We start from the raw sequence: 12,815 nt of genomic DNA on the forward strand, positions 1-12,815 counted from the left end.
AATTTAAATATTTGTTGGTTTTCTATACACCTGAGTCTCATATCCAGTATCGTTCTTAGAGATTAAAACATCCAGGAAAGTTATTGCGTTATTATATTTCTTTTTCATGGTAAATGTTATTGTCTCTTCTTTATCGTTTATATCATTCAGGAATATGTCCAACAACTCTGATCCATGAGGCCATATTGAGAACACATCATGTACATATCTCCACCATACTGTGGGTTTTAAATTTTGTTTAGAAATAATATTTGTTTCAAAATCCTTTATAAATATATATCGGCTAATAATGGAGATAAACTAGAGCCCATTGCTAGACCAAAATTTTGTTTATAGAATTTATTATTTAGTTGAAAATATGTATTATCAGTACATAATATCAATAACTCCATTATAGCTGATATATTTAGTCTCGTTCTAGTTGCCAATGTATAATCACTCTCTAATTTTGCCTTGGGTATATTCAAAGACACATTTTTGTAAATAAACTATTTATGTCAAAACTTACTAAAATATTATTTGAATTAAATTCAATATTTGATCATTTATTTAAAAAATGTGTATTTTTTCAAAAGGTCTATTCAAAGTGGTATATTCGTTTTATGAACTTTTTGTACTCCATAAAAATGAGGGGTCTTACTGTAATGAGGTGTATTTAATCTTCTTTGATAATTTGTTAAACAATCTTTAAACTTGAGATCCGTTTGTTATTAGATCTTTAATTTTGTTTTCATATTGAATTTTATCCATTATCACAGTTGCATTCCCCCTACCAGTCTGCTGGTAGGATGATTATGGAGTCGTCATTTTCTTATAGTCTTTAGTTCTTCTTTGTTTATGTTTGGTTCAATTTGAATAGACTTTTAGACTTTTCCAATTCAAATTTACATAATACTCTGTATTCTTCTTTTTCGTGGGTTGGTAACTATTAAGATATTTTCTTCACTGGGCTTATTATGTCTAATTTTGGAATAGACGGATGAGTAACAGCAAAGTTTAGACCCTTTGACAGTATTAAACTCTCAGTTGCATTCATCGAGTTAGAATTAATGGAGAGGGCATCACGTGACTAAAAAGACCTCACTTCGGCCATATTGTTAAGATTGTTTTGACACTTTTGACAGATCGTATATGTTTGTTTACGTTTGTTGTTTTTCGAATATTTTTAGTTTTATAATACCTTTATAGAAACTGTAATAATATATTGTGATAGTGCATAATAATGGTTTCTTGTTCTCAACGTAGTTGCAGTAGCAGAAGCAATGTTAATAAAAAAATCTTCAAGAATAACGTTCTACAGGTTAGTATACAAATATGTAAACAAAGCAATGGCCCGTACTACAGAGAATAAATTAATAGTATTTGACTGTATTAATTTATCTTTATGTATAATATATCGTGTTTTTAGTGTTTACCGCGGGATAAATAAATCATAGTTTATTAAAAATGTATTGCACTTTTTTAGATTATGACTAAATCTTCTGAATAACTAGCCATATTTTTATAGTAGTTTTAATATTATTGAGTCCGCCCATGATCCCACCGCCATATTGGTATCATCGTTAGCCACGCCTACCTACGCCGTTTTTAATACACACGTTAATATGCTTATAGCTTCTCCATATAGTTCATCCCAAACCCTTCTTTCAGTGCGTCATAGTTGATCGAATTCTCTCTAACACATTAAGCTAGAAGTGACAGAAAAAAACGTGAGTCTGTGATTATTATACATAGAACTTAGAAAATGATTTATCGTAAAGCTAATTCTACTTACGGATGTATAATTGGTTGGAGTTTAGAATACGCTAAATAGATATCCAATCAACGATGCGCATAAATATAATGTGACGCAGATTGTCTCGATCGTGACAGTACTTTCACAATGTCAACTGATAAAATGATAATTGTCATTCCAGGTTAGTATTATCAGAGATTTTACAGTGAAAATTTTGTATTTATTGTCATAAAAATATTTTAAATATACCGAAATATATCGAGAAAGAACAAAGGCTAATATTAAAATTATTAAATTATTTTCAATTAGAAAAAGAGAGGTTACGATCCTACAACTGTCAAATTTAACTAAAAAGTCATGCAATAATTCTCGACATTCTTAAAATCCTATATGACGTCAAAATTAGTGACGCACTGAAAGAAGGGTTTGGGACAGACTGTAAATTCTAACTCAATGTCTATTTGGTAGATTGACAACTGTTGCTAATATGTCATTATTTCTATTGAGGTTATGTAAAATATGTATACGGTTTGGTTTTAAAATAATATTAAATTAATTTAAATGTATATTTCTTTGTTTTTTATATGAATTTTCATAAACTATGTGTAAACTAAAAATAATTTGATCAAAATCAGAATTTGGTATCATATTGAAAAGCAAATCTTCAATACTTGCAGTATCTTGTTTAACAAAAAAATATTTAATTACTTATTTCTTTATGTTTTGTTTATCTGTTTTTACTTCTGATGATGTTAATTGTCCAAAACTTAAATTTTTAATTTATGTTTTATTAATATTTAAATTTCTGTTTATCAATAGCTTTTAATAATAATCCAATCTTCTGACAGTCCAATCGGGTAAGACGAAAAAAGGCCTAACCTTGCATGGCGAACTGCCCCAAATTTTATCATTTTAACCTTTCAATGAATGGGGGAGGGGTGTCAATAGCAGTGTAAATTTAAAATCGCGTCTAAATTCCGACATTGCTTCAGCCGTCATCTTGATTTTAAAGGAGACCCGTTTTGCTCAATATCTCCGCCATTTTCAGCTTTCCGCAACATGTCTGGTTTGGACAAAGGCCTTTCTAGCATGGCCCTAATAACCTCCAAAAGGAAGTATGAATATTAAGGCATTTAAACAATAGTTACGCGATTTTTTAAAATGCAGATCTCCATGAGCTTGTCATCTTATTTTTTATGGTGCTAAATGTCACCTAGATTACTCCATAGTTAATGTCGCTGAAGAGCTAGGGATCACTTTATATTGCTTACCAAACAATACCACACATAAACTTCAGCCCATGTATTAGGCTTTGTTCCGATCTTTCGAGCATTACTCGTACTGAGAGGATGACGTTATTAAATACTGGGCGAATCACAGGAACCGTTCGATAATGAACCAGCATTTTGGTGTCATTTTTGAAATTGTTTTGATCACGCCACGGTTCCTTTTAATATTAAATATGGGTTTTCAGTGACGGGAGTATTTATATTGTATCTATTTTTCCTACTTCTTTTGTTATCATTGTCTTTGCTTCATACATTATTTCGATCTTTTTTTGTTTTATATCAATATTAACCAGAATTTTTTTATTTCTGATTTTATCATTTTACTTTTATTTTATTTTCGATGTTACGAGTTATAATGTTATTTCTCGTTTTCTTCTCGTTTTTTTACCATACCAACTGAACTATCAGTAAGCCCCATAGACACTATCTAAGTTTCAGAAACCCCAGTATTGGATTCTTACGTTGCCATGAAATAAATTCCGTGTGGAATTTAAACATCTTAGAATATTATCAGCAACAATGTAACTTAAAATTAATTTAACTATATTTAAAGGGTTTTTACGAAAATATTTAGTGGTTTTAAACATGTAAACCGAGATTAACATTAATGATGGAATAGTTCTGTTCAAAAACAATAAAGCACCTGGACCAGATCAAATCCCTGCTGAACTACTTAAACTTTTGGATGAGGAAAGCATTGCCTGCTTAACCACTTTCTTCAACAAAATTTACAGCGAAGGAAAAATATCAGATGATTGGTTAGTCACTGTTTATAACATTACCAAAGAAAAGCAGGCCCACCAAATGCAGCGATTTTAGACTAATCAGTTTGATGAGTCACACACTGAAGATACTCTTACGAATTATATAAAACTGAGTATTCCTTCTTTGCGAAAGTAGGATGGGTAATAAGCAATTTGGATTTAGAAACGGTCTAGAAACTAGAGAGGCACTATTCTGTATGCGCGTTCTATTACAAAAAAGTTATGAATTCCGAAAGAATGTTTATGTTTGTTTCATCGACTTCGAGAAGGCGTTCGACAGAGTACAACACGATACACTTTTCGATTGCCTACGGGCAGCAGGACTTGACCACTATGATATAAGACTGCTGAAATACTTATATTACAATCAAGTAGCCTCTATCCAAATTGAAGACAGTCCGACTGAAAAAATATCCATCAAACGTGGAGTACGGCAAGGTTGTGTTTTGTCATCCACTCTTTTTAACCTGTACTCTGAAGAAATCTTTAGGGAGTCTTCGGATGGCAGACAAGAGGGAGTAAGACTAGGTGGAGAAGTAATCAACAATATTAGATACGCTGGCGATACAGCCATTCTTGTAGAAAATTTACAAGATCTTCAAACACTACTAAATCTAGTTAGTGAAGCAAATTATCGGAGAAGCCTAAAAATCAACATTTCAAAGACAAAGTGGATGGCAGTTGGAAAGATCAATATAGATCAAGGTCTGATTTCTCTTAATGGAGAGGAGATCGAAAGGGTAAATCATTTCAAATACCTTGGCAGCTGGTTAAATGTAAATTGTGACTCTGATGAAGAGATAATAACCAGGATCGAAATATCACGTAAGGCTTTTATGACCTGGAAACCAGTTTTATGCAACAGAAACCTGTCGATGAATATTCGTAAGAAGGTCCTGAAATGTTATGTGTGGTCCATCCTATTGTATGGTTGTGAGACATGGACGTTAAAAACCACAATGCTAAACAAGTTAGAAGCATTCGAATTGTGGTGCTATAGACGAATCCTAAAGATATCGTAGGTTTCGCACACTTCCAATGAAGATGTTCTTCAAATGATAAATTTAGAACGTCTGCTCATAAACACCATAAAGAGGAGAAAAACAGAATACTTCGGCCATATAATTAGAGGACCTAAATACCATCTACTTCGCCTTATAATACAAGGAAAAGTGGAAGGAAAGAGATGGATTGGCCGAAAGAAACTTTCATTGCTGCGTAATATTAGACAATGGTGTGGTTCCACAGTAAAAGAATTATTTCGCGCAGCAGCCGACAGAGAAAGGTTTCAGGAAATTGTAAACATGCTGACGGCCAACGTCTGAATACGGACACGGCACCCAAAAAAGAAGAAGTTCTGTTCCGAAAACGTTCTGTTGTGTGATGTAGCCCGAAAGAGTTCTTTTAGATTATTATACCTTTTATAGAGGATTTGTAAAATAAAATTTTTGAATTATTGATTATTGTATTTTAATCATACGAGAAATTTTATGATAACTTTAAAAATCTCTGTTTTTTATTTCAGTTGATGAAAGTTCAAACAGAATTCCAGTTCAACCAATAGCCTCACACGAAAATCACATTCCTTATACATCGACATCGAAAGCACCTTTTACATTAGCGGTATGTATAGACCATAAAATACATTTAATTATATAAACTACTAAGGTAGGTATAATTAATATTGAACCTTTGAAATTTTATTAATTTAAAAAAATTTATATTCTTGCATAAAAACTTCAATATTGCAGAGTGTTTAGTCTCAATACTAGAAAATTTTCAGCTCTCCGAAAGAGTAGCATAGACTATCAAAATTTAACACCCAGAACACTCTTATTCAATGAAATAATTTCTAAACTGGATGAAAAAAGCATTTCGCACATAAACATTAATGCATAAAAAATGTTAACTAATATTCCTTCAACTACATAATATCCTACTAGAATCATCTCCTGTCATTTATCGTTTTATGACCTGTCATAATTTTTAATGCTGTTGGAATATTAATTTACTGCGATTGGCAGTATTATATCTTCTGATCCATTTGCTATATCACATGTTATAACTCATATTATATATTTTTTCCAAATTTCAAATGCGTATTTTAATTCTATGTTTTTCCGAATTCAAATTATTTTTCAAAATATTTTTGGTTGGTTAATGATACCACAAGATATTACCAATACCCGACCCAGTAAAAAACTATGACCTAAACTAACAATTACGCTAGTCTGTAGGATTTAAAATATGCTAAATGCTAAGTATACAGGTTTATCTTGTCAAAAACAATAAATGATTAGAAGTTTAGCGATAGTTTAGCGATATCAGTTTAGGTTTTCGTTTTTTATACATTTTTTTTTTTCTACATTTGCTAAACGTACAATGCCTCAGTACGAAGACGTTCGAATTTACATGAACTAAGCGAGCTTGATAGGAGGCAGCTGGTTGTCCTAAGAGAAACAGGACTTTTTGAAAAATTGCAAGTAGAGTTCACAGAAGTTTAGACACTGTATTAAGATGTTATCAGGCATGGCGTCAAGAAGGCCGACCAGGAAGATCGGGGGGAACAGGGCGGTGCCGAAGAACAACAGAAAATCAAGATCGTCGTCTAAGGTTGATGGCTCTAAGAGGCCGCTTCTTTACTACCAAGTCTATTGCAAATCAATAATTTGCAGAACATGGAAGACCAATTTGGCTGCGAACAATCGTCTTAAATAGTGTGGAGAACGTTTAGCTTGGGACCAGAATGGAATGGAGCTGTCTTTAGTGATTTAATCTTAATTATGTTTAGGGATACATGATGGCTGAGCTAGGGTCAGAAGATGACGTGGTAGAAGACGAAGTCCATAATTTTTGTCGAGCCGGACGTGCACTGCACTGTTGATACTGCGAGATACACTGCTGATACTCTAAGATACGTAAGAAAAATGTAACCTTATCGCGTGGAACAAGTTGGGTCGGAGACTTCTTAATTTGGAGCATCCTTAAACTTTGGGAGCACTGCGAGAGAAGGTAATTATGACATGAAACGAGATACCCCAGGAGAATATTGACTACATAATCAAAAGCTGGCCCAGGCGCAGCCAAGAATGTGTTGCCCACCATGGTGCATCAACACATTATTACTGTATTTAGCCCAGTAATTTGTTCCATTCATATTGAAATTTAGATTCTTTTTTAGTTTGCTACCCTGCATAATTGTGCAAAATATTATTTTCAAAATATACTTAATGATTGTTAATGGTGTTTGGATTTCTATGTCACTTAGTATATCTTAAAATGTTAATATAACTTCAGTCGGTATTCTTTTCAGTCATAGGCAAAATTTTTGACCAGTAAGTAACTATAATCAAACGCTTACTTATTCCGTTACGGTAACATGGCCGTTTTCTTTTAATGAGTTATACAAAACTAATTTATACAAAATTTTTATTAAATATATTTTTTTGCAGGAAAATAAATCAACAATTTTCCCTTCCGAATATAACATACAGACATACGTTATTCCAGTTGCAGCCTCTTTAGTCGGTTGTCTGATTCTGGTAATTTTAGTTTTTTGTATTTGGAGGAAATTTAAAAAGGGCAACCAAGAGGTAAGTTCAGTAAAAATATATCTACCTACAGTATAGTTTTTTAATTTTTATTTTAATAATTTAATAAAAAATATAATAAAAATAATATTTACTACAGTATACCCACGAAATTAGAATTTTAAGCTCTGATAGGACTCCCGTCAAGTTGTCAAGCCTTAGGTGCACTGAAATGCTGGACTATCTCCCAATAATTTGCGTTCATATCTGGGAGTCACAAACGGTACTGTTTTAGTATGTTTTTATGAAGAATTTCACTAAGACCCAGATGGTTGATGGCGTCTGTTTTTCGAAATGATACTAGTAGTGGAGAGGATAATTGGTGTTTCCCTAGTTTCATTCACTATTGTCTCCTATATGTAACTCAAGACCCGCATACTTGTCTATCTTCTAGTTGTATTGAACACACAGATTATTGTTGTTCGGTTTCGCCACATTGATAAATTTTGCTTGTTTGGTTAGTTTATTAACTATTATGATATATGATATGAGGAGATATTACGTGCTACTGGTTGATATGTGAGTTGATGTTTGAGTACAGCACGGTCCCACTAAAGCTTATACGTTGGCATTCTTAAGGGGGCGTTCATAACGGAGACCATCGCACCGTCTCCTCGCCTAGAGCTTAGCACTGACGGCGAACGCTCGCATTTAAAGTAATGCATTTATTTTACCGAAAATCGATTAAATGATACCATCTCATGGCCCGAGCGAGGGTCGGCGCCTCGTTATGAACGCACGCTTAAACATAGGTTCAGAAATGTATTAATAATAAGGGAAATAGCTGGTTGTTTGGAAGAAGTTTCAGTTTTTACATATCTCTTAATGAAGAATCTTTCCTACCGAGTTATGGCGTACCTTATAATCAGTTGGAGCAAATGCCTGCAAGCAGTTCCTGATAAGACGTTGGATAGTTTCTTGAGCTTAACCTCCATATCGAGATTTTTCGTTTTGCATCAGAGGATCTTTGACGATTTATTTCAGGCCATTTTTAGGTCATTTTTATTTTCAGGTTTATCCACACAGATGTTAATTTTTTGTTTTAGAAAGCGCAGTGTTGTGTCTACTTGATAGTGTCGTTGAGAGTTGTAGGGAGGCAGGTCTGGATTTAAACATACGGAAAACCAAAATAGTCGTAATAAGTAAACAACAGCATATAAAACCGTCTATATATGTAAATTTTACCAAACTGGAGCAAGTTGATAAAATCGTTTACCTTGGACAGCAATTAAATTGTAACGCAGAAAGTCACGGCGAAAGTAGATCTAGGATAGAGCAGGCTAGAGCGGCTTTTAGAAGGATGTCCAAGGTGTGATGTAACAGAGACCTAAAATTGTCATTGAGGATTCGTCTACTTCGCTGCTATGTGTTCTCGGTCTTGTTTATGGTGTCGAGTCCTGGACTGTGAATAAAATCGATCTAAATCGCCTTGAGGCTTTCGAAATGTGGTGCTATAGAAGAATTTTAAAAGTTTCCTGGGTGGAGCAGATTCGAAACTCCACAATACTAGAACGTCTCAGCAAGACTACTGAAATCATAAAAAGCATCAAGCAGAGAAAGCTGGAGTATGTCGGACATGTAATGAGAGGTCCCAAATATAGGTTGCTACAAAGTATCATGCAAGGAAAAATAGCAAGCAAACGCAGTCCAGGACGAAAAAGAATCTCATGGTTGAAGAACTTATGAGATTGGTATGGGGTTGATACCGGAATTCTATTTAGGGTGGCAGTGAATAAAATTTAGATAGCTATGATGGAAACCAACGTTCTGAAAGGACAGGGTACATGAAGAAGAAGAAGTGTTGTGTTATCGACTGCACAAATTGGGCGGTATTAACTAGATATTTCAGACAGCTTATAATTAAATAGAAGTTCTAAAATTAGTAACCTGTTTTTTCAATTTGCTTATTTTGGAATTCCAAACTTAAATCGGTTTTTATTTGTTAATAGTCAATTCTTTAGGCTTACTCTACTCCGAGATATTTGTACCTATCATCTTCAGCGATTGTCTCAATGTTTTGAGAATTTTGCATATACAATATATATTATACATAATAATAATTTATACTGTAATCTAGAAAAACCTATTTACAGTAACACCTTCACAGATAAATATAACGAACTTTTTAATTATAATGATAAACTAAGAAAACCATACTATGAAAGAATTAGAACATATTGCAAGAAATTAAACTTTGATTTTCCTGACATATTCGATCCAAACATCACCGATCCTCATATTCCTTGGTCAATCTATACTAATTTGTATCAAAACTATTTTGTCAAATATACTCCTAACTTATGAAAATTTCTCCAAAATATTTACAGATGCTTCAAAATCTAGCAATGGAGTTGGCGCCGCTTTTGTGATCAATTCAAGTAAATAAATATCTATTTCAACTATTTCTCCACTGTAACATATACACAGCCGAATTATTCGCTCTTTATCGAGCAATTAAGTTTATCAATATCGTCAAAGCGGTGATTCTGTCTGATTCTCTGAGTTCGATTACTTCAATTCAACGAGTATATCCTAAATACCCAATTGAAAAAATGATCAAATCAGAATTTCACACATGTCAAGAAAAAGGACGAACAGTTGACTTCATATGGATTCCTTCTCATGTGGGTGTCCCTGGAAATGAAGAAGCAGACTTAAGTGCGCGTAGTGCAGTGTCTAGTGCGGACTTAGAAATAATATTATTATTTCTTTCTTATATATTTATATATCTATATATTCTTTCTATTAAGGCAAAAATCTTAGAAGTCTGGCATAACGAATGGCAAATATCAACGTCTAAACTACGACAAATTAAAGACACAGTTAAAGGAACTAAATATTTTTACGAAAATTGCCATGAACAGAGTATAGTTAACCGATTACGATTAGGCCATACTAGATTAACACACTCTTATCTTTTTTCAAAATGTAACCCACCAATATGCGGCTTATGTGAGCGCTGCAATTCAACCTTAACAGTAATACATATCTTTGAATGTGACAAACTCAAACATCAACAAGCTCTTTATAATATAGTGAACTGAGTTTATTAATCTAATTTATTAACTTTATTTATTATAAAAATGTTCTAACACTTAGTTTATTAAAGTGTTTATTTGTAAAATATTACACTAATTTATTTCACACTATAATTATATAATTTATTTACAACATTTATTACAATTTCTATTCCCGACAATACGCGCGTTACATTTCAAAACTCGACCTGAACCCTGAACTCTCTTGAACGGCATGGAAAGAGGACCGGTTTTATCGTAAGGGAAACTACTAGAAAATTCTTATTAGGATAATAACATGTTTACAGGTTAAATATGAATCATATTTATCGTAACAATAGATTCAAATTTATCAGTTGTGTTATGTCAAAATAGTTATTCAAAGAACAAAGAACTTAGATTATTTAAAAGCTATCGATGTGTTTCATAAGATTTAACTTTTTTGATATAAAATTGCTTATTTTTTTAGTACTATTTTGTAAAAAAATCTTTTTTGTAACTATGTAATATACCTATTCTTGTAAAAAGGTACAGATCCGACGCTTATAACCATTAGCTGGATGCGACTTTTTCTTTAAACATATGTATATATATATATATATATATATATATATATATATATATATATATATATATATATATATATATATATATTATACGGTATTTGCATAGTCCAAAATACAAAATAATATCATTTAAAAATGTTACTACTGCTTTTAGGATCTGATCTAGATCGTCATAATCAGTGAATTTAGATAAATGGGATAGAGTATTTATCACTAGATAGAACCACGGTGGAGTCAAAAGTCTCATTGGACTAAAACCCTACTAGTTAGAGTATTTTCGGTTTATATGGATGGATCTTAGGTGTTGTTTTGGTCCTTCCTTATTAAATAACTTGCTCCCAGAATAAGGAATGCTAGTATTTTCTATGTGGATTAGAAATATAAGTGCTCACGAAAACTCCTTATCTTGAGGAGATGTTTAGTTCTGAATTTATTTCTAAATTTTTATTTAGTGTTCTTAAGCAGATAATTAAGAGATTTATTATATTAAAACATTAAATAACTAAATTATTCATTATTTATATATTTTTCTATATCATTATTTATATAAACTATTTTACAGGCATCTCCTATTAGTCTGAAGCACAGCTTTTTAGTACCAGAAAGATACGCTCCAAATCCTCAATATTCAGCTTGCTCGGCGACCGGAGTGCCAATACTGAAAAAGGAAACGCTGTCATTTCTTAAAGAAGTTGGAGAAGGATGCTTTGGAAAGGTGTTTAAAGGTAAGCATTACCCTCTTTTTGATACTATTCTCAATTAATTATAAAAGATAAAATATAATAAAGAAAAAAATATCCTAAAGATATATTTCAAATTCTAAAATATCTAATATTTATTTTTAAAATAAATTATACGAAATAAAAACAGCTAAAAACTGGGCAGGTAAGTCATCTTTTTTTTCGTATAAGTATATTATCATAAGAGAGAAAATTTTGCCGGCAATATTTTCGACTGGTATGAAAGTTTGTTGCCTGGCAATTTTCGCGAATTAAATTTTAACAGTTAAATTACGAGACGTCAGTCGAGTGATTTTGTCGCAATTTCATAAGCGAAAATTGCCAAAAGGCAGCAAACTTGAATAAAACGAGAAGAAAATTTTGCCGGTAAATAATTTTCTCTCTAATGATATTCGACAAGACTATTTCACGAGATAATTAATACACCATATCAACGAAACATAATCTTTATTTATTAGTTAACAATATTAAATGTACAATTATTATAAGCTATAGTAGTTTGCCCATTATTTTCTACCAAAGCATGATTTTGTGTATAATTGACCTGTAGCATTTGGGAACTTGAAGGTCCAGCTTCATTTGTTGTTCTGAGATTTTTGATCAACTTCTGGTGGTGACTAGAATCCAGCTGTAGATATCGTTTTAGAGAGCTTGCATTTGACTGACCCGTTAATTTAATTAACTCCTGTTCAGAAACACCCTGCTTTAACAAGGCTGACACAGCTGAAGGTCGATGAGAATGATTTGCTATTTTATGTTTTTTGTGTCTGTTCCAATTTTTTCAGCTAACATTTTTGTCGACTTAGATACGGTGTTGATTCCAAGTGGACAGTTTTTAAACCAAGATCCATCCTTCCAGTTGGGGTAAACGGTAAGGAAGAGTCTGTCTGATAAAATCTTTGGTCCCTTTTTTTCCATTAATTTCAAAAATAATCTAACTTGGCATAAATTTTCATTTGATGAATTTCTTACCATCCATTTACTGATTGCCAAACTTTTCGAACCGCCTTGATTTGATTTGGAAAAAATGCTGTTGTATTGAATTCGGTTCTAAAATTCTTCAATAACACCAAAATCCTTCTGGAAAAAGTAAATCTTGCAGTTTACGGCCTCA

The 12,815-nt window shown here is 32.4% G+C and overlaps 1 protein-coding gene across 2 annotated transcripts in view; it reads left to right on the forward strand.

Annotated features, from left to right (window-relative positions):
* The window catches only part of LOC140436817 (BDNF/NT-3 growth factors receptor-like), a 538,571-nt gene that overhangs the window by 369,633 nt on the left and 156,123 nt on the right, over positions 1-12,815 (forward strand). For both annotated transcript variants that reach the window (XM_072525942.1, XM_072525943.1), the window contains exons 3-5: positions 5,314-5,411; positions 7,241-7,381; positions 11,524-11,686. In XM_072525942.1, the coding sequence (XP_072382043.1) occupies positions 5,314-5,411; positions 7,241-7,381; positions 11,524-11,686 (402 nt within the window). The remainder of the gene's footprint in view (positions 1-5,313; positions 5,412-7,240; positions 7,382-11,523; positions 11,687-12,815) is intronic.

Source organism: Diabrotica undecimpunctata, chromosome 3 (genome assembly GCF_040954645.1).
Source record: "Diabrotica undecimpunctata isolate CICGRU chromosome 3, icDiaUnde3, whole genome shotgun sequence".
NCBI lineage: Eukaryota > Metazoa > Arthropoda > Insecta > Coleoptera > Chrysomelidae > Diabrotica > Diabrotica undecimpunctata.